This window comes from Sapajus apella, unplaced genomic scaffold, assembly GCF_009761245.1.
Source record: "Sapajus apella isolate SASKATOON/1434 unplaced genomic scaffold, GSC_monkey_1.0 scaffold681, whole genome shotgun sequence".
In the NCBI taxonomy this organism is placed as follows: domain Eukaryota; kingdom Metazoa; phylum Chordata; class Mammalia; order Primates; family Cebidae; genus Sapajus; species Sapajus apella.
In genome coordinates this window covers 11,796-33,838 of record NW_022437607.1, presented here as the reverse complement: position 1 = coordinate 33,838, position 22,043 = coordinate 11,796, and the positions used below count along the sequence as shown (strand labels likewise).

General features: G+C 53.5%; 1 protein-coding gene across 16 annotated transcripts; it reads left to right on the top strand.

The window, feature by feature from the left end:
• The first annotated feature begins 5,627 nt into the window (after nt 1–5,627).
• Nucleotides 5,628–21,695, top strand: CCDC120 (coiled-coil domain containing 120). 16 transcript variants are annotated; one of them, XM_032272534.1, is made up of 11 exons: nt 5,628–6,069; nt 14,277–14,319; nt 14,553–14,643; nt 14,786–14,919; nt 15,604–15,744; nt 16,159–16,453; nt 16,815–16,877; nt 17,233–17,407; nt 17,538–17,636; nt 19,353–20,267; nt 20,719–21,695. In XM_032272534.1, the coding sequence occupies exons 3-11, from the start codon at nt 14,595–14,597 to the stop codon at nt 20,831–20,833; spliced, it is 1,986 nt and encodes a 661-aa protein (XP_032128425.1). In that variant the 5' UTR covers nt 5,628–6,069; nt 14,277–14,319; nt 14,553–14,594; the 3' UTR covers nt 20,834–21,695. The 16 variants fall into 16 exon arrangements, with proteins under 16 accessions (XP_032128425.1, XP_032128424.1, XP_032128420.1 ...); XM_032272533.1 differs by having other exon boundaries at nt 14,277–14,376; XM_032272529.1 differs by having other exon boundaries at nt 14,277–14,435.
• The last annotated feature ends 348 nt before the right edge of the window (nt 21,696–22,043 follow it).

The window sequence follows — 22,043 nt, the reverse complement described above, 5'->3', positions numbered from 1 at the left end:
GAGAGAGAGAGAGAGAGAGAGAGAGAGAGAGAGAGAGAGAGAGAGAGTTGGGCCTTCTGTAAGGTGGTTTAAGGAACAGACTGCTAACTGTCATAAGATATGGTATGGTAGAGCTGGGTGCGGTGGCTCACGCCTGTCATCCAAGCACTTTGGGAGGCCAAGGCAGGCGGATCACGAGGTCAGGAGTTCAAGACCAGACTGGCCAACATGGTGAAACTCTATCTTTACTAAAAAATACAAATTTGCTGGGCATGGTGGCTCGTGCCTGTAATCCCAGCTACTTGGGAGACTGTGATAGGAGAATGCTTGAACCGGGACCTGGGAGGTGGAGGTTGCAGTGAGCTGAGATCACACCAATCTTGCTCTGTCACCCAGGCTGGAGTGCAGTAGCATGATCTCGGCTCACTGCAACTTCATCTCCCCGTTTCAAGTGATTCTCTTGCCTCAGCCTACCAAGTAGCTGGGATTACAGGCATGCTGTACCATGCCCCGTTAATTTTTGTATTTTTAGTAGAGATAGAGTTTCACTATGTTGGCCAGGCTAGTCTTAAACTCCTGACCTCAAGCAATCCGCCCATCTCTACCTCCTAAAGTGCTGAGATTACAGGCATGAGCCACCGCGCTCACCCTCCCACACACATTTTTTTTTTTAAGAGACGGGGTCTCGCTATGTTGCCCAGGCTGGAGTGCAGTGGCTATTCACAGGCGTGATCCCACTACTGATCAGCACGGGAGTTTTGACCTGCTCTGTTTCCGACCTGGGCCAGTTCACCCCTCCTTGGGCAACTTGGTGTTCCCCCGCTCCCCTGGCATATTGATGCCGAACTTAGTGCGGACACCTGATTGGCATAGCGCACTACAGCCCAGAATTCCTGGGCTCAAGTGATCCTCCCACCTCAGCCTCCCGAGTAGCTGGGATTACAGGCACGTGTCACTGCGCCTGGCTTTTTTTTTTTTTTTTTTGAGACAGAGTCTAGCTCTGTCACCAGGTTGGAGTGCAGTGGTGTGACCTTGGCTCACTGCAACTTCCACTTCCCTGGTTCCAGTGATTCTCCTGCCTCAGCCTCCCAAGTAGCTGGGACTACAGGCACACACCACCACACTCAGCTAATTTTTGTATTTTTTTGAGACAGAGTTTTGTTCTTGTTGCCCAGGCTGGAGTGCAATGGCGCGATGTCTGCTCACCACAACCTCTGCCTCCCGGGTTCAAGTGATTCTCCTGCCTCAGCCTCCTGAGTAGCTGGGATCACAGGCATGCGCCACCACACCTGGCTAGTTTTGTATTTTTAGTAGAGACGGGGTTTCTCCATGTTGCTCGGGCTGGTCTTGAACTCCCAACCTCAGATGATCTGCCTGCCTTGGCCTCCCAGAGTACGGGGATTACAGGTGTGAGGCACTGCGTCCGGCCTAATTTTTGTATTTTTTGTAGAGATGGGGTTTTACCATGTTGACCAGGATGGTCTCGATCTCTTGACCTCATGATCTGCCTGCCTGGGCCTCCCAAAGTGCTGGGATTACAGGCGTGAGCCACCTCGCCCGGCCTAAAGACAATTTTTCCATGGAGTGTGGTGGGGGGTGGTTTTGGGATGAGACTATTCCACCTCAGATGATCAGGCATTAGTTAGGTTCTCATAAGGGGAATCTTGTAAACATGTAACCTGGATCCCTTGCATGCACAGTTCACAATAGGGTTTGCTGTCCTATGAGAATCTCATGCCACTGCTGCTGTGACAGAAGGTGGAGCTCAGGTGGTAATGCTTGCTTGCTTGCCGGTCACCTCCTGTTGTGTGGCCCAGTTCCTAACAGACCACTGACTGGTACTTGTTTGTGGCCCAGAGGCTGGGGACCCCTGCCTTACAGCCTCCAGAGGGAGTACAGCTTTGCTGACACCTTAATTTTGTCCCAGTGCAACTGATTTTAGACTTCTGGCCCTTAGAACTGTGAAAGAATACATTTTTGTTTTAGAGAGGTAGCTCTTTCTTTTTATTTATTTATTTATTTTGGGATGGAGTCTCGCTCTATCACCCAGGCTGGAGTACAGTGGCATGATCTCGGCTCACTGCAACCTCCATCTCCCAGGTTCAAGCGATTCTCCTGCCTCAGCCTACCTAGTAGCTGAGACTACACAACGTCCAGCTAATTTTTTTTTTTTTTTTTAAGTAGAGACAGGATCTCGCTATGTTGCCCAGGCTGGTCTCAAACTCCTGGCCTCAAGTGATCTGCCTGCCTGGAACCTCTGAAAGTGCTGGGATTACAGGTGTGAGCTACCGCGAATTTCTGTTTTTGTTTGTTTGTTAAGCCACCAAGTTTGCAGCCACTGGTTATAGCAGCCACATGAAAGAACTACAGATGGCTTTGGGGAAGAGTTGGGGGTCACTGAAAGGACTTAGGGCTATGTTGGGGGTTATCAAGGGCAGTTTGAGAGCATAATTAGAGGCTGTTAGAAAGCACTTGGGTGCAGTTGGAGCCATGCAAGGGAAAATTGAGGTGGGCTTTGGAGAGTCATTGGAGGGTGGATGGGAGGTATAGTTGGGAGACTGGGAAGGTAAATGGGGAATGTTTACAGGTAGCATTGGGTGCTATTAGAGGGCAGTTTAGGCTGTAGTTGGGAGTTCTTGGAGGGTGGTTTGGGTGATATGGTTGGGAAAAATCGAAAGATGTTTTGTGGGTGTAGTTGCTTGTAATTTAAGACAAGGTTGGGGCCAGGCGCAGTGGCTCACACCTGTAATCCCAGCACTTTGGGAGGCCGAGGTGGGAGAATTACCTGAGGTTGGGAGCTGGAGACCAGCCTGACCAACATGGAGAAACCCCCCGTCTCTACTAAAAATACAAAATTAGCCGGGTGTGGTGGTGTATGCCTGTAATCCCAGCTATTCAGGAGGCTGAGGCAGGAGAATGGCTTGAACCTGGGAGGTGGAGGTTTTGGTGAGCTGAGATGGTGCCATTACGCTCCACCTGGGTAACAAAAGCGAAACTCTGTCTCAAAACAAAAGAAAAAAAGAAAGAAAAAGACAAGGTTGGGCATGGCAGTCAGTGAAGAGGGGTTTGGGGTTACAGTCTGGGTCTGCAGTTCTGGGACCAAGGAAGGTAGTTAGCGGTAGAGGCATGGTTGGGGCTGTTGGAAGGGGAATTTTAAGGGTGGGGTTTGTAATTGTTGTAGAGTAGAGTTATTGAAAAGGCACTTTGGGGATATTCTTGGGAGTTGATAAAGGGCAGTTGAGGAGGTACAGCGAACTCTGTTGGAAGGTGGTGTAGGGGTAAAGGTGAGGTTCGGGAGCGTAGTTTAGTGATGATATTTGGGGATTATAGAGTGGTCTGTGGTACCGTTGCTGGGTATGGTCCAGGGTGCAGTTTGGGGGTCTGTTTTGAAGTCTGGATGTCAGAGGGGTGTTTTGAGTTGTGATTGAGGAGCTATTGGGTAATTTGGAGAGAAGTTAAAGATCATTGGATAGACTACTGTTAAGCAATAAAAGGAACAAACCACTGTTACATGCTACCACATGGATGAACCTCAAAAACATCAAGCTAAGTGAAAGAAGCCAGACACAAAAAATCCACATATTGCATTTTAATGAAGTGTCCAAGGAAAGCAAATTTATAGAGACAGAAAGTAGATTAGTGATTGCCTATGGTTGGGAATGAGAATGGAGATTAACTGCATTCAGTCATGAGGGATTTTTTTTGGAGTAATTGGAAATGCTCTAAAACTGGGCTATAGCAATTGTTATACAGTTTGGCAAATTTATTTATTTATTTATTTATTTATTTAAGATGGAGTAGCCGGGCGCGGTGGCTCACGCCTGTAATCCTAGCACTTTGGGAGGCCAAGGTGGGTGGATCACCTGAGGTCAGGAGTTCAGGACCAGCCTGGCTAACATGGTGAAACCCCATGTTAAAAAAAAAAAAAAAAAGACGGAGTCTCATTCTGTCACCCAGGCTGGAGCGCAGTGGCACAATCTTGGGTCACTGCAACCTCCACCTCCCAGGTTCAAGCGATTTTCCTGCCTCAGCCTCCCTAGTAGCTGGGATTACAGGTGCTCACCATCACACCCGGCTGATTTTTGTATTTTGAGTAGAGACGGGGTTTCACCATGTTGGCCAGGCTGGTCCCAAACCCCTGACCTCAGGTGATCTGCCCACCTCGGCCTCCCAAAGTGCTGGGATTATAGGCGTGAGCCACCATGCCCTACCTCACTTTGGTAAATTTACTAAAATTGTTGAATTGCACACTTAATTGTGGATGACTTTTATGGTTCATGGTACCACAATTTTTGGTACATAATTTTATGGTACATAATTATTATAATTATTAATAATTATTATCAGTATTATTTTTTGAGATGGAGTCTTGCTCTGTTGCCCGGGCTGGAGTGCAGTGGCACTATCTTGGCTCACTGGAACTTCCACATCCTGAATTCAAGCAATTCTCCTGCCTCAGCCTCCTGAGTAGCTGGGATTACAGGTGTGTGCCATCATGCTCGGCTCATTTTTTGTATTTTTAGTAGAGATGGGGTTTCAGCATGTTGGCCAGGCTGGTCTTGAACTTCTGGCCTCAAGTGATCCACTCACCTCAGCCTCCCAAAGTGCTGGGATCACAAGTGTGAGCCACTGTCCTCAGCCTGGTACATAAATGATACCCCAATTAAGTTGTTTTAAGAAAAAAATCACTGAGAGTGCTTTGTAATTTAGGTCACTTAAATATGATTTGGGGTACACATAAGTCTTTAGAGGGCTTGGGGGACATATTTGGGGCCACTGGAGTATGATTTGGGGCCCAATCGGGTAACTACAGTAGGATGGTTGGTGGCTATTTGGAGGTACAGTTGAGGAGTGTTGGAGAGTGGTTTGAGGTGCAGTTTGGGTAGGTGGAGTGTGGTTTAGAGGTGTAGAGGGTGCTGGAGGGTAGCTTGACATGCAGTTGAAAGACCACAGAAACTGTAGTTGGGTTATATGGCACAGTGATAAGGCTGTTGGAAGGTAGTTTAGTGGGGATACAAGGGGAGGTCAATGAAAGGTGGGTGTGTGGGAGGGGCCCATGGAACAGGGTTCGGAGGTAGTGTGGGTGACTGTTGGAATTACTTTGCAGTGCAGGTGAGGCCCACATTAAGGGTAGTTAGGAATGTTTGGGCTGATGTTGGGGGCTCTTGGAGAGCCATTTTGGGTAAATGGAGTATGGTTCAGAGGGTACATGGAGAGGGGTTTGGGGTCAATGGAGGGTGTTACGGGTGCACATTGGAAGTAGGTAGCAGGTGATTTGGAGATGCTGTTTGGAGGGTAATGGTTTCAGGGTTGATTGTGGATGGTTTGGGGAAACAACTTGGGGGTAGGTAGTGTAAGGTAGTTTACTGGTACAGCTTGGGTGTCCTTAGAGGGTGGACTGGAGGTACCATTTGGAATAAACACACAGTAGTTTGGGGATATAATTTGGAGGATGATGGAGGGTGGTTTGGAGTGCATTTGAGGGACAACAGGGAGAGTAGCTGGGGGAGTTTACAGATGTGGGGATAGCTTACAGAGAGCAGTTTGGGGTATTGCTTCAGGGTCACTGGGGGATGACTTGGGGTGAGGGGCGCCAGTAGGCTCCCTGAGGGGGCGTGGCCTCGGCGGGGGAGGGCTCCGCCACCCTCGAGAAAGCGTGTGCGCACGCGCTCCCAGCTTGTTCGCTCCTGGCGCTCCCAGGGCAAGAAAATCGAAGACCCGAGCCGGCGCCTGCGCACTTAGTATCTGCCGCTGCTGTGGTCTCGCGCCCCGCCCCCCCGGTCCCCCCACCCACTAGGCTCGGCTGAGCGGCGGAGGTGGCCGTGCAGCTGGGAGCGGACAGACCCGAGTTAGAGGTGGGGGCGGGGGTCCACCGCCCGCGGCCGGGCCGGCAGTCCCCTCCCACCCTCCCCGCGACCCCCGTCTGGCCCCCAAGGCTAACGGCCGCGGAGCCGAACGCGGCCCACGGGCACGGGGCGGAAGGGGAGCAGGCGCGCTCCCGGGGACGAGAAGGGCGCAGCGAGGGAGGGGCGCGCCCACTACCCCTGCCGGCCGACACCGACCCCGCCTACCGCGGCGCGGGGACCCTCGGTGAGTAACCAGCCCCGCCTGCAGAGTAAGGGAGGGGACAGGGTGGGGTGAGGGCCCGGAAACGCCGACGGGGCGTACCTGCGCGCGCACTCGGGACATCTGACCCCGTGGCCTCAGCCCTGACCCTTTCCGACCTGACTGCATCTTTTTTAAACCTCAGCCTCTGCTGGCCTTGGCCTCAGGACCTTCTGTCCGAACCCTGACCTAATCATATTCTGGCCTGGTGAGATCCTCAACCCCTGTTTTGTCACCCTAAATCCAGTCCTGACCTCAAACCCCTTCCAGTTCTGTCCTGGGGACTTTGACCTGACCCCGATCCTTGCCTGACCCTGTCTCATCTCTGAAGCATCTTGCCCTATCCTGATGCCCAACAGTCACCCCAGTTTCTGTCCTGACGCATGACCTGTCTGTTCTCTAAACTCTTATCCAGTCTCCGAACGTCTTCCAGTCATGTCCTGTTCCCCGAATCCCAATCTGATCTGGTTCTGTCCAGAACTAGACTTCTGTCCTTTCTCTTACTTCTGTCCTTTCTCTGCACCCTATATGATATCCTCTCCTATATACTCCTGATCTGCATCCTGGCTCCCCACCTTTAAATACCCTCCCTGTCTCCTGCCTTGTCCCTGTCCCTGACTCTGGTCCTGTTTTTCCCTCTTTTCTTGTCCCATCACCATCCTCATTGCTTTCCTCATTGTGTCCTGGTCTTTTCCTGTTCCTGACCTCCATCCTGAACCTGCCCTTTTCCCTGTCCCCTCCTTTGACCACCGACTTAGCCTGTCCTAGCCAGGTCTTCTGATTGCTGTTCTATGTTAACCCTGCCCCCTGCCCCGCTGTTTTGTCTCATTCTTGTACTTTTTCTCTGACCCTTGTCTTGAACCTCACCTCATCCCATCCCCTGGCCAGTGTCCTGGCTCATTCCCCGTCCTGCCCCTTGACCTCCATCCTGCGATAACTCTGGTTCTGTCTTGTCCCCTATGCTCGTTCCTGTTCTGTCCCTTCCCATCCCAGCCCCAGGCTGTTCTCCCCCTTACCATGCCCTTCCACCCTGTTCAGATCTTCTTCCTTCCTAATATTCTCTTGCCATCCCTTCTGAGCCCAGGAAAGGGGTCCATTATATCATGCCCCGAACTTGAAGGTTCTGCTGTTCCCAGGACCTCAGAAGTACATCCGAAATGCTTCTCTTAGCAAGAGCAAGCAGCCCTATGCGCCCTGTGTGGCTGATGGTATTTTTGTGTGTGATCTCCCCTACCCTCCCCCTAGTGATCGCACATGGAGCTTACATTTCTCATCCTGCCCCAGGAGGGCATGCAACTGTTCCTACGCCCCTGTTCTCTGCAAGTGTGAAAGAATACCCTAAATTATTCAGTGATTCTCTGGGAGTCTGAGAGGTCTGGGTCATGTTTCCAGCCTTGCTATGTTGGGGACAGCCTCATGTTGGGGGGAAAGGTTGAGAAAATATGAAGGGATGGGGGACCCATGGGGTATGTATGAATCTTCTAGGCCATGTTACCTCTATTCCTTGGTCTTGATTCTGGGTGCATGATCCCTGCTTTCCCGGCCTGAAAAAGAAAAGGTCTATTCTAGGCCAAGGCTTCAGGACTTGGTATAGAGAGGGATAGGGTCAAGGATTCATCCTCCTTCTCTCAGCAGTCAGCAATAAAAATCTTGGTGTTAAGTCCGCCCCACCTCTGTGGGGCTTGTCTGTGGGGAAGAAGGCCAGGCAGTCACTAGATGTAAGAATCAGGCCTGTCCAGTAGTAACCAGGCCTGCCCAGTAGTAACAGTGACAACAATAATGCAGGGTTCCATCATTGTCTGAATCTCCTTGATTCTGAGGATGATGGGGAGAACTTGAATGGCTAGAGGGCAATGTGTTACTCAATTAGGTTTCGTTCCTGCATTTCTCATAGAGAGTAGTGAGTTTGAATAACAAGATGCCAGACCTATCTTATTTATCCTGAACATCTATCCAAACCTGTTGATAATGACACAAGTATTTCTCACTGTCCCAATCTATTTGGTACCTGAATTCTGAGAGGGAGAGTTCCCAAAGTTCAGACAGTGAAACCTACCAAGTTATCTGAAGGTATTTTCTTTCACATCTTACATAGTGAGTAGGGAAAATCAAGATAATGAGGAATAATGACTCTAACTCAAAAATATATCCAAATCTATGAACTTTCCTGAGCTCCAGGGACAAGAGTTGGGATAGTGAGGGCACTCTGTTATATAAATATATTTGGTTCCTGCATTTTGCCTGGAGAGTAAGGAAAGTTCAAGAATGAGGGATATCAATCATATCTCTAAAATGTTTCCAAATCCATTCAGTTCTTGCATTTGGATGATGAGAGTTCAGACAATTTCTCTGAATGCATTTGGTTCCTGCATTTTTGATGTTGAGAAAGGAGAGGTTGGATCATAAGGGAAAACAGCTCTGTTTCAAATATGTCTCATTTGGTGAGCAGGGAGGGCTTCATGTCTGGATAGCAAGTAGAATTTGGAAGCTGAGGGATACCAGTTCTGTCTCAAAAATGCATCTGAATATACTTAGTCTCTGATTTTGGATAGCAAGAGTTCAGACAAGTTATCTGAGGAAAAACAACGTTTCAAATTTATCAAGTGAGACTGGAAGTACACCAGCTCTGTTTCGAAAAAATGTATCTGAATGTATCTACTTGATTTCTGACTTTGTATGGGGAAGAATGCTTGTAACTGTGACAGCCAACATATACAGAGCTCTTACCTGGCACTGTCCTGCCCAAGCTTTAAATGTATTAACTGATTTAATGCTCGCAATAGCCCCGTGAGGTACATACTGTTATCATCGTCCCCCATTGACAGAGAGGCACAGAGAGGTTAAGTGTCTTGTTCAAGCAGTCACACAGACAGTAAGTGGCAGAGCTGGGTTGAATGCCAGATTCACCATTTACTAGTGATGGCAGGGTCATGTAAGCCCCAGGACCCAGCTAGGGTGGGGCTTAAATGTTGGGTCATCTTCAAGGCTGTGAAAAGTCATGGACCAGGGCAATGATGTGTGCTGGTGACTCTGCCCCATTTGATTGCCTGGCCCAGGAAGTCTGGTTACTTGCTCTCCCCCAGTTACCCCTGCAACAGCCTACCTCTGTGTGAGTGTATTAATTGTTGTTAGTAACAGTCATTAATGACATGGTGTGTTTCCCTGCACTTTGAGATGCCTTTCAAAGTTACTTGGCCTCCATTGTCTCTGTAACCACCTTTTACCCATCTTACAGATGAGGAGACCTAAGCTTTTAAGACTCAATCCACATTGCCAGCCAGATTCTCATCCCTCTTGGCTCTGATTTTTCTTTTCTTTTTTTTTTTTTTTTGAGATGGAGTCTTGCTCTGTCGCCCAGGCTGGAGTGCAATGACGCAATCTCGGCACACTGCAACCTCTGCCTCCCGGGTTCAAGCGATTCTCCTGCCTCAGCCTCCCAAGTAGCTGGGATTACAGGCATGCACCACCATGCCCAGCTAATTTTGTATTTTTAGTAATTTTGTATTTTTAGTAGAGGTTTCTTCATGTTGGTCAGGCTGGTCTCGAAATCCCGACCTCAGGTGATCTGCCTGCCTTGGCCTCCCAAAGTGCTGGCATTACAGGCGTAAGCCACCACACCCAGGTGGCTCTGATTTTATTATTGCCCTTCTTCCCAACATCCTTGGTGGCCCACAAGAGGTGGGAGAGGCTGTGGCCAAGAGGACACGCCCCACTAACACCCAGTGCCCACCTTACCGCTGCTCCCCTCTACCAGCCCCAGGCAGTGAAGTGGGGAGAGCGATGAAAGGGGCCTTTGTGTTCCATGCTGGAAATCTCACACCCAGGAAGAAAGGTGGGCAGGGATGGCGGGAGGCCTTAATAGTGTGAGTCTAGGGCACTGCTGATTCAGAGCGAGCTCCTCTCTAGCCTCGGCCCACCTGCAGCTTTCCTCACTCCACGTCATGGTGTGGGCTGTTGCAGGGGGCTGGGTGGGGCTTGGGCCCTGGGCCCTGAAGTCACAAAGCAGATGGTCCTGAGTGGAGCACAGGATGTGTGCTGTGTGCTGGGACAGGCCTGGAACCCAGGTGGTGGTGGTGGAGTGGGGGTACAGTACATCGTAGGGACTCAAGGCTCTCATTTCCTTCTCTGGCATGAAACCTGACTCTCCGAAGGGGAGAGACCCAGCATGGATGTGAAGAAGCATGAGCCCCCTTCCCTACTTCTCCCCGATTGCAGTAGTAGCCTCTGTCTGCCTCCCAGCCAGGACCCAGCCCCCAGAAATTCTGATTCCACCTGCCCTTCTGCCACTGTGATCTGAATCAGGCCTCTTCACCTCTGTAAGCCTCAGCTTCTATATCTGTAAAATGGCTATGAGTTCGGGTAAGGTCTTCTGAAAAAAAAAAGAAAAATAATAAAAATAAAAATAAAATAAAATAAAATGGCTGTGAGGAGGCTGGGTCTGTGCTATCCTCCTACATTTGTATGGACCAAGAGGGGTCAAAACCCATGCGTGTTTTGTAGGGCGTAAGTTGTACTTGGTTTATTGAAATTATTTCTTCTGGAGCCACAGAAGGTGGTGGGATCTTGAGACCTGGCCTCTCCTTAGGCAGGTCAACTTCCTCTGTCGCCAACTTGGGAAACTATTCCGCAGTGAGGGTGGAAATTGCCCCAAGACCTTCTACCACTGCCTTGCTCTGGCAGGAAAGGGTAGGGGCCTCAGAATGTGATGCTTACTGCCAAGAGACAGAAACCCAGTATCCACCCGAAGCCTCCCATGTACTTTACAGCTCCCCACACCTCTATGGCCCAGATCCAAGGTGTCCCTTGAGTGGGCAGGGTCTAATTCTCTGGGAATTTGGGCAGTAGGAGAGGCAGCTGCTACTCCCACCACTCTCAGCCCTTCTTCCCAGTTTTCTGCTAAGTGTATGGGGTGAGGAGGCACATGCCTCCATGCCTGGCCAATGTTTTAATAATTTCTTTCATAGAGATGGGGGGGGGTCTCACTATGTTGCACAGGCTGGCCTTGAACTCTTAGCTTCAAGCGATCCTCCCATCTCGGCCTCTCAAAGTGCTGAGATTACAGGCGTGAGCCACCCTGCCTATCACAGGGTGTTTTCTTAGACATGCTGGGCACCCTGAGCGGACCTGGCCCTGAGACTACCCCCAGGGGTGGCTCTAGTCCTGGTGACAGACAGGCAAGGGTTAAAAGGTGTGGGACGGCCCAGTTCCTGGCCAGGTAGGCTGGGCCATTACCTAGTGGGAGGTGGCCAAGGCATCTGCCACTGCTGCTCACTGCCACTACCAGCTGGAGCCAGGGCCTGGTCGAGACAACTATTTTTGAGGTATCTGAGGCTACCCCACAGCGCTCTCTGGCATTGGTGAGCACCTGGGAGCAGTGGGCCCAGGGCGTGAGGGGGACGAGGGCATTGGGGAGCTGGGGCAGGGTGTATTGAAGTTCCCTTCATAGGAGAGCCAGGTCTGTGGGAGAGGCACACCAGCAAATGCAGGGCAGGGCAGGAGGGGGGGCGTCGAGAACGGAGGGCCTGAGGAGAGGGGCAAAGCCCAAAAAACTCCAATTTCCTTTCCTGGCACTGAGCCGATTCCCTGCCGGAAATGGACGAGGAGGGATCAGGGAAAAGAGAAGTATGAGTCCCCCCTTCTCCACCGTATCCCTACTTCCTTTCTTCCCTGCCAGGAGTAGCCTCTGCCCTCCCTCAGCAGCTCCCCCCAAGAAAGACCTGACTGAGTTACTGAGAAACCATTATTCAGGCACCTGTCTGCCTATGCCCGATTTGTTCACTACAGTGGAGGAAGGGGGGGCTCCCAGACATTGAGAGTTTGTATTTGCTCTGATAGTGACAGGATGTGGAAATGCGCCCCCCCAAGTGTTGGGGTGCCACCCAGGTGAGGTATCTTGGTTGTAAACAGTCATTACAGCCAGGAATTTCTCAGCTGTGGTGTCAGAATGGCAGACCTGAAAAACCTGCCAGGCCCGCCTCTGGGTGTGGGGGTGCCCTCTGCCGCTCTCCCGCTGCAGCTCGTCCCTGGGACAGGATAGGGGCCATGGGGTCATTGGTCGGGGGAAACCTGGGGTTGGAGTGGGGGTGTGCTTTCTCTCCATCTGGGTGGGGGCGAGGAAGCCCCAGGCCCCTTGGCAAGTGTGCAGAGGGCAGGTGAATGGAGGCAGAGGCTTGGGAGCTGGGTGTGGGGGTGTGGGGCGTTGACCCTGTGTGTAGCCTGCCAAGTGACCCCATGACTCATGCTCTAGCTATGTCCCCTGAGGTCTGGCTGACAGGGAGGAGTTGGGGTTCCTGTGTGGACCCTGTCTTGACTTCCAGGATGTTCTGAGCTCCTAGAGAAGAAAGGATTGGCTGGGCACAGTATCTCACGCCTGTAATGCCAGCACTTTGGGAGGCCGAAGGCGGTTGGATCACCTGAGGTCAGGGCTTTGAGACCAGCCTGGCCAACATGGTGAAACCCTGTCTCTACTAAAAATGCAAAAATTAGCCAGGCATGGTGGCGCACCCTTGTAATCCCAGCTACTCTGGAGGCTGAAGTGGGAGAATTGCTTGAACCTGGGAAGTGGAGGCTGCAGTGAACTGAGATTGCACCACTGCACTCCAGCCTGAGGAACGGAGCCAGACTCTGTCTCCAAAATAATTTAAAAAAAAGGATTGAAGCAGCCCAGCATTGGATTGGGACCAATGCTGGCAAAGGGGACCATGGATGGAGTTGGGTTCCTACGGGGGTGGAGGAAGGTTCCAGGGAGCCCTATGAGAGTTCCTCAGGCCTCAAAGGTGCCTGGGAAAGTGGGAGCCCCAATGAGCTGGAGTGTGGAGAAACTCCTGCCATGTTGGGAAATGTCAGACCTTAGATGAGTGGGGATGTGAATGCCTCTGCTGGGTCCTGGGTTTGTCAAAAGGCTTTAGGGACTGGTTCCCACCCCTGCTATTGAAGGCAGGGCACCACTGCTTCAAGAGAGGGGTACAGGCCCTATGGGGCAGGTAGGAGAACTGGAGAGAAAACTGACACCTTATAGGCAGCTTGGCCTCACCCCACAATATACAGATGGGGAAGGGGCTTGAACCCATGCCTCCTTGGTTGGCTGGGTCTTCCTCACACCAGGCTAACAGTGTCATGACAAGCTGCTGATTTCAAGGTAGGTGATGATGGGAACTCTGTGGCCCCATAAAACCCTCCCAGTCACCTGCCATTGAGTTTAGGCCAGGTGGTGGGAGGTGATGTCACTCGGCTGCCCAGCTGGGGACTGAGCAGGATGTGGAAGGGAGGGAGCAAACTCCAAAGGAGGGGACAAGGGCAGGGCTGGTGGCCAGCCAAGGCAGGCTTCATGGTCAGCAGAGGCATTGGGGGCAGAGAAGGAGGCAGGAGGCAGGTGGTTTGTTATTTTCAGCTGTGGACTTTACTTCTTACAAATTCCAGTAGGGGTACTTCCCTAGCTAGGCTCAGGACAGGCTGGCGTGGGGAGAGGGGCTGGAGGGACCCTGGGTCAAGTGAACACAGTGAACACTCTCCTTGCTGCACTACAGCTACAGAATGGAGTTGGGACAAGCACAGACCCACAGATCTGGGCTTGAACCCTGGCTCCACTGCCTCCTCATTCGTTTACTCCGTCTTTTATTCATTCACCTGGCACCCATTCATTGAGCACTTGCGTGTACAGCCGTGTTCAGGGTGCTGGCGATACTGATGAAAATGGGGCAGATAATGTTTTCTGTCCTCGTGGATGTTCCAGGAGGCATAATCTCTTGTTGGACAACCGTTTGTGAGAGGATATAACACAGGGGCCCCCTGTGGAAGTGATATTTAAGCTCTAGAATGATAAGTGACACGAAGGGGCTGGGGTGGTGACAGGTTGAAGAAAGCATTTCAGGCAGCAGCCACAGCCTGGGCAAAGACCCTGAGGCCTGAGGGACCAGGGAGCTTATGAGGAAGTTGGTAGAGTTGGAGCGGTTCTCGTGAGTAAGAGTGTAGGTCCTGGGGGTGGGCCTGGGTTATGTCTGTGGCTATGGGCCAGTTATTTCACCTCTGTGCCTTCCTCTCCTCATCTGTAAAATGGGAGTATGAATCTTCCCAGGTGGCTATGAAGATTCAATGTGGCATTGTAGGTAACTGTTGCAGGCAACCAGGTGCTGACTGCGTGCCTGCTGTTCTTATAGTTGGTTGAATCTGTCCCATTAATTCTCCCTCCCCAGGCAAGACTCCTGGCTGTGACCCATGGGCCTCTGAGGAGGCGTTGTAAGTCCGCCCAGCTCCCCACTTGCCGTGCTCCCACTCAATGCGAAGGGAACCAAGGTACCAGGGCCAAGTGGGTCCAGACATCCACACGGATTCTGAAAGGGCAGGTCAAGCAGGCACGTGGGGCCCAGGTTACCCCTTATTCCCTGCTGTGGCATGGGAAGTTGGGAAGGGCTGGGGGTTGGGGTATCATGGGACGTGCTTTCTTAACGGCTCCTGTGTGTCACTGCCAGACTTTGTCCAGCCATCAGCCACGGCCTCTCAACAGCACCAAGATGGAAGTCAAAGGTCAGCTGATCAGCTCTCCTACCTTCAATGCCCCAGGTCGGTGGCTGCTTCCCCTCCTGCTGCCTCCTCCCCTGCTCTGAATCACCACCTGCTTGCTTGGGAAGAGTTGGTCCCTGGCCCCACAGCTGCTCCAGGATGCCCTGGCTGTCCCACTGATCTTTGCTCTCTCTGTGTCCAGCTGCCCTGTTCGGAGAGGCTGCCCCCCAGGTGAAGTCAGAGCGTCTGCGGGGGCTGCTTGACCGGCAGCGGACCCTGCAGGAGGCCCTGAGCCTGAAACTTCAGGAGCTCCGCAAAGTGTGTCTCCAGGAGGCGGTAAGGGCCTGGCCCTAGGGGTGTCAGGCGGGGAGGTGGTGGGGGAGGTGAGGAGCTGGGGTCCTTAGATAGACAGACTTGGGTGGCAGTTGTTTAACCACTTGTCCTGGCTGTGTCACCCACTTTTCCCTGTCACCCACTTTCTCCTCAAAGCTCAGCTTAGATGTGTTAGAATGAATGAAATATGGTAATACAAGTACACAATCCCCTGCCGATAATTTCAAATCCAACAAACCTCAGAAAACAGGTTCTGTTCAAAGTTTGGCAGCATAGTCAGACCTGAACTGGCACAGGGTGATGGGTAGTTTCAGTTTCCCCCCTTACTGTGAATGCCCACAGTGTGCCAGAAATAATACTATAGCTCAGACCACGCAGCCCCAGCCCCCGAAGGGAGTTATATAATACTTAGGATCTCGACGGTGTCACCTTTATAAAAATGAAACAATTTTGGATCCCAAAGCAGGTCTCCCTGCCTCTCATGCCCACCACCACAGGGGTTTGGGCCATTGAGGTTTGGGCACGCCTGCCTGGTGGACATAATGGGAGGAGGAAGGGAAGTATCGTGTGTGGGTGCTGAGCAGGGCCAGGCTCCTGGTAGGACTTCTGTAGCTTCTGGGATCATTAACATGTTACCCCATCCTTCCAACTAACCCTTGGTAGTCTCTGACTTCTGCCCCCCACCAGGAGCTGACTGGCCAGCTGCCCCCTGAGTGCCCGTTGGAGCCTGGTGAACGGCCCCAGTTGGTCCGCCGGCGGCCCCCCACAGCCCGTGCCTACCCTCCACCACACCCCAACCCAGCACACCACTCCTTGTGCCCTGCTGAGGTGAGCAGATGGGTGTGGAGAGCAAGAGGGTGGGGAGAGGGGACAGGTACAGAGGAGTAGCCAGGAGGAAGGTATGGGGAGAGGGCTTGTGGCCAGGTGAGGGAGAGGCTAAGATGAGAAGGAAAAGGGCTTCTGGAGGTAGGTTCCTGCGATGAGGGAGGATGCTGGTCCCTAATTGTCAGGACAGGCCTCCCATGCTCAGGAAGATGAACAGACCCAGCCCCTCACCAAGAGAGGCCCTGCCCTGCCCTGCCCTGCCCTGCCCTGCCCTGCCCCCTCCCCCGGGTAAATAAGCTCCACCTGCAGGTGAATAGGCCTGAATATGCCTCTGGAAGCGCAGGACAGCCTCTAGTGGGTTTGGCCCCACCAGGTCCCTGTGCCTGGCCATTTCCAACATTTGTGTGGGCCCGACAGGAGCTGGCTCTTGAGGCCCTGGAACGCGAGGTGTCAGTGCAGCAGCAGATTGCAGCAGCTGCCCGCCGCCTGGCCCTGGCCCCTGATCTGAGCACCGAGCAGCGCCGGCGCCGGCGCCAGGTCCAGGCAGACGCACTGCGGAGGCTGCACGAACTGGAGGAGCAGCTCGGGGACGTCCGGGCCCGCCTTGGCCTCCCAGTGCTCCCACCACCCCAGCCACTGCCGCTGTCTACAGGGCCAGTGATCACCGCCCAGGGAGTCTGCCTGGGCATGCGCCTCACTCAGCTCAGCCAAGGTGAGCATCCCCTGGTGAGGGTGAGAGAGTGGACACTATTGAATGGACGTGGCAGGGCTGGGATGGGCGAGTGGCCGGGAGGTAGGCACAACTCAAGTAGCCCAACCCATGTGAGGAGTTGTGACAAACTGGCTCATTGGAAAGGGCAAACTGCGGGGGACTGATGAATATCTGCCAGGACAGTCAGGAACCAAGCCAGTGTGGTCTTGGGCTCTGGTAAAAGCAGATTCTTGGGAAGGCAACAGGGTGAGGAGGAAACTGGCTAGAAGGTGGGCCAAGTGGAGGTGCTCACCCAGTGGTGTAAGGGGGTGGCACCTAGGCCTGGGAGTGAGAGGCCCGCTTCTCCCCCTCTAACCTGTAGAGGACGTAGTTCTGCACTCGGAGAGCAGCTCACTCTCAGAGTCTGGGGCCAGCCATGACAACGGTGAGGACTCCTATCCCCCAAACCTGCCCCGACCCCTGCATCCCCTCAGCCTATCCCCTTTTTTCCTTCTGACCACATCCTGCATGATCAGCCCATCCTTTGATGCCCAGCCCCTCCCGTGCTTCTTCAGCTTCTCCTTAGCCATGCCTCATCTTCCTGTGGGTCACCCATCTTTTGAGCCTCACCCCACACCAGCCCTGCAGCCCCAGAACCTACTTGTCAGCCTTAGCCCCTCCTCACCCTGCTTAACCTGTCCCAGCACTTTGCCCCTCCCCATGATCTTGCCCCCCAGCCTGTCCTGCCCCCACTGAGCCCCCCTCATTGAATTCTACATCAGTTGCTCTCTTCCACCCAGAGGAGCCCCATGGCTGCTTCTCTCTGGCTGAGCGCCCCTCACCACCCAAGGCTTGGGACCAGCTTCGGGCAGTATCTGGGGGGAGCCCTGAGCGGCGAACCCCATGGAAACCACCCCCATCAGATCTTTACGGGGATCTGAAGAGCCGGCGGAACTCTGTGGCCAGCCCCACCAGGTGAAAATGAGCTCCTCTTCCCTTCCGCAGGAGCTGGGAATGGGATAGCAAGCCTGGGCTGGCGGAGGTTCTGCTGGTGGGTACAGTCTCTAACCTGGGCCCCCACCTGGGCCTGCCCCTCTCTGTCTAGCCCCACACGCTCGCTGCCCAGGAGTGCCTCCAGTTTTGAGGGTCGAAGTGTGCCTGCCACCCCTGTCCTCACCCGGGGCGCTGGCCCCCAGCTCTGCAAGTAAGGGGAATCTGAGGGTGGGCTGGAAGATCAGAGGGGAGGGAGCCATTAGTTCTCACTGGAGGCTTGAGGACAGGACAGCATTATCAAAAGGTGTGGGATGGCTGGGCACCGTGGTTCATGCCTGTAATCCCAGCACTTTGGGAAGTGGAGGCGGGCTGATCACTTGAGGTCAGGGGTTCAAGACCAGCCTGACCAACATGGTGAAACCCCCGTCTCTACTAAAAATACAAAAATTAGCCGGGCATGGTGAGGCATGCCTGTAATCCCAGCTACTTGGGAGACTGAGGCAGGAGAATTGATTTAACCCGGGAGGTGGAGGTTGCAGTGAGCCGAGATTGAGATTGTGCCATTGCACTCCAGCCTGGGCAGTAAGAGCGAAACTCCATCTCAAAATAAACAAACAAAAAAAAAAGGTGTGGGACATGGGAGGCTGGGCGCTAAAGGTGGACAGGCATCATCTTGGTGGAGAATGGGGTGGGGATTTGGGGCAGAAGCACCAAAGTTTGAGTACAGGCTTTTCTGTGCATTTTGGACAAGCCATTCCCTTTCTCTGGATCATTGTCTCCTCATTTGTGAAATGGGAATAATAATATCTGCCTTTGAAAGACATGGACATAAGTTCTTGTTAACTTATTCTGAGTGCTTGCCACCTGCTAGGAATTAGCGTTTTACCTGGTATCAACTCATTTAATCATCATGAGATCCCTATGAAGTGGGTGCTATTGTTATTCCCATTTTATAGATGAGGCCAGTGAGGCACAGAAAGGTTAAGTAACTTGTTAGTAAACTGAAGTCCTGGAGTTTGAACCCAGGCAAGTTTGACTCTAGAGTCCATGTTTTTAACCACTTTCCTCTTCTTCTTAAACAGAGTGCCTACTTTCCCCAGGCTCTGAACAAAACCAAGTCCCCATCCTTGTGAGGCTTGCATTCTGTGAATGGTGGCTGCTGGGATAGTAGCTTTGGGTGGTTCATACAGACAGTTGGATATAGAGTTCAGGCAGAGTTTTACATGTGGGCCCTAAGGCCTGGGACTCAATCCTGGAGGCCATGTGAGCCATGAGAAGGGCCTTAGCAGAAGGAGGGGTCAGCTGGATTAGGAAGAGCCCCCTGCCTGGCCCCTCCTCTGCTAGCTATGAGTCCCTACACATATTTATACCTCCCTCGAGACTAACAGCGCCAGGCCTCCCCCATACATTTCTACTCCCAACCCCGTAGCCTGAGACAGAACCTTAGCTACCCTTTACATGTCACTACCTGCCACCGTTATACACAGCTTCCAACCCTGGGCCCATTTGGAGATGTGAAAGTGAAGGCTCAGCTGGGCGTAGTGGCTCACGCCTGTAATCCCAGCACTTTGGGAGGCTGAGGTGGGTGGATCACAAGGTCAGGAGTTTGAGACTAGCCTGACCAACATGGTGAAACCCCATCCCTACTAAAATAAATACAAAAATTAGCCAGGCGTGGTGGTGCACACCTGTAGTCCCAGCTACTCGGGAGGCTGAGGCAGGTGAATCACCTGGACCCGGGAGGTGGAGGTTGCAGTGAGCTGAGATTGTGCCACTGCACTCCAGCCTGGGTCACAGAGTGAGACTCCATCTAGGGGGAAAAAAACAAAAAAAAGTGAAGGCTCAGAAAGGGGTGGGGTAGGGAGGGCACTGCAGGCCTGCCTGATTTTTCTGAACCTATTCCCATGACCCTCGCCTCTCGCTCCAGACCTGAAGGCCTTCATTCTCGCCAGTGGTCCGGCAGCCAGGACTCCCAGATGGGCTTCCCCCGGGCAGACCCTGCCTCCGATCGCACCTCCCTCTTCGTAGCTCGCACCCGCCGCAGCAACAGCTCTGAGGCCCTGCTGGTGGACCGGGCAGCTGGCGGGGGAGCCGGCTCCCCGCCTGCCCCTCTGGCTTCTTCTGCCTCTGGCCCCCCAGTCTGCAAGAGCAGTGAGGTGTTGTATGAGCGCCCCCAACCAACCCCTGCCTTCTCCTCCCGCACAGCTGGCCCCCCAGACCCTCCCCGCGCCGCCCGGCCTAGCTCAGCTGCGCCTGCCTCCCGAGGTGCCCCCCGGCTCCCACCTGTGTGTGGGGACTTCCTCTTGGACTATTCCCTGGACCGCGGCCTGCCACGCAGTGGCGGTGGAGCAGGCTGGGGGGAGCTGTTGCCTGCAGCTGAGGTCCCAGGACCCCTTTCCCGCCGGGACGGGCTCCTCACCATGCTCCCCGGCCCACCACCTGTGTATGCAGCTGACAGCAACAGCCCCCTCCTCCGCACCAAGGACCCCCACACCCGTGCCACACGCACCAAGCCCTGTGGCCTGCCCCCAGAGGCTGCCGAGGGCCCTGAGGTGCATCCAAACCCTCTGCTGTGGATGCCCCCACCCACCCGTATCCCCTCAGCTGGTGAACGCAGTGGCCACAAGAACCTGGCCCTGGAGGGGCTGCGGGACTGGTACATCCGGAACTCGGGACTGGCTGCGGGGCCTCAGCGCCGGCCTGTGCTCCCCTCTGCGGGTCCATCACACCCAACCTTTCTCCATGCCCGCTGCTATGAGGTGGGCCAGGCGCTGTACGGGGCCCCCAGCCAGGCGCCACTCCCACACTCGAGGAGTTTCACGGCGCCCCCTGTCTCTGGCAGGTATGGGGGGTGCTTTTACTGATGGGTAGGGGTCTCTTAAGGCAGATGGTGAATATATCCAGGCCAGGGAATGGCTAGTCATGATTGCTAATGAATTGGACCATGAGGAAACTAGCTGCCGCGATGGCATAGGGTCACTCTACTGCGCATGATCTGCGTTAGTCCAAGGGGTCCTGGTGGAGGGGATCTTGGGCGCTGGTAGCAGCAGTTCTTTATCAAGTTATAGGCTGAAGATGAGCTTTGACGCAGGGTGCTGGGAGGAAGGGACATCTCATGCCCCTTGCCGTTCTCCTCCTTTTCTCTCCTTGCCCCGGGGCCTGAAAGTGCTATCCTATGCCTGCCTCCACCTCTTTAACGAGCCTCTTCCTTTCTCTTTCTTTGTCTTGTCTGCCTTTTCCTCTCTTCTTGTCTTCTCCGCCCTGTCCTCCGGATTCCTGCTACCCTTCTAAAGATACTACGCGGACTTCCTGTATCCCCCGGAGCTGAGCGCTCGTTTAAGTGACCTGACGCTAGAGGGGGAGCAGTCCTCCAGTTCTGACACCCAGACCCCAGGGACGCTGGTCTGATCCCTTCTGATATGCCCCTTGTTGGCCTGGGCACGATTTCAGTTTGGGGAGCACACAGCTGACCTCGCTGGGCCCTGGGGTGTGGTTGCTCTCAGTCCCGAGCAGAGTGTGCCAACCTTATCTTCCAAGGCCTCTGGCTTCCTGTGGGCCCAGGAAGGTGTCTGACACCCTGTTTCTCTCACACTGTGCTGGGGACTGGGGGCCTTCTGCCAGCTTAAAAGAGAGGGGATGATGTCATGGGGACCCCAAGCCCCTTCCTCCATTTCTGTTTACAGTTGTAACTTAGGTATTCACTGTCTTCCTCCAACACTAGGCGTTTTATAAAAGGGAAACTGTGATCTCATCTGGTTGGGTTCATTCCTGTTCCCATGCCCAACCGGGTTCCATTTAGGAACCCCCTCCATAAAATGGACCATATCGGGTCTCAGGGCCATTTAGGGCAGCCAGGAGACTCTGGTGTGAACAGAAGTCCCTGCCACCCATCGCCAGGGCATTTGTCGGGGCAGTGAGCTCTCCGCCCACACTTGGAAGGACTGCAGTCTGGGTGGGATGCCTGAAGAAGCCCAGTTCCATCTGTGCCCACAGCCTCTATCCTGACCACCCCTAGTCAGGAGACCCCACAGGAGGGGCAAAGGGCTATGTGTGTGCTGTGTCCTGGGATGCTGTGGGGTTGAACCTGGCGTCTACCAGACCTGGAATCCAGTAGATGCCAGTAAAATCCTTAGGTGAGATCTGGCCACGGGCCACGGGCCACTCACACCTTCCTTGGCTTTCCTTCCATCCACCACTTTTTGTTTTTTTGTGGGGTGGAGTCTCGCTCTGTCACCCAGACTGGAGTTTAGTGGCATGGTCTTGGCTCACTGCAACCTCCGCCTCCTGGGTTCAAGCAGTTCTCCTGCCTCAGCTGCCTGAGTAGCTGGGATTACAGGCACATGCCACCATGCCTGGCTGATTTTTGTATTCTTAGTAGAGACGGGGTTACATCATGTTGGCCAGGCTGGTCTTGAACCCTTGACCTCGTGATTTGCCCACCTCAGCCTCCCAAAGTGCTGGGATTACAGGTGTGAGCCACTGTACCCGGCCCCCATCTACCACTTTTTATTTTATCTTTTTTTTTCTTTTTTTTGGGACAGAGTTTCGCTCTTGTTACCCAGGCTAGAGTGCAATGGCGCGATCTCAGCTCACCGCAACCTCCGCCTCCTGGATTCAG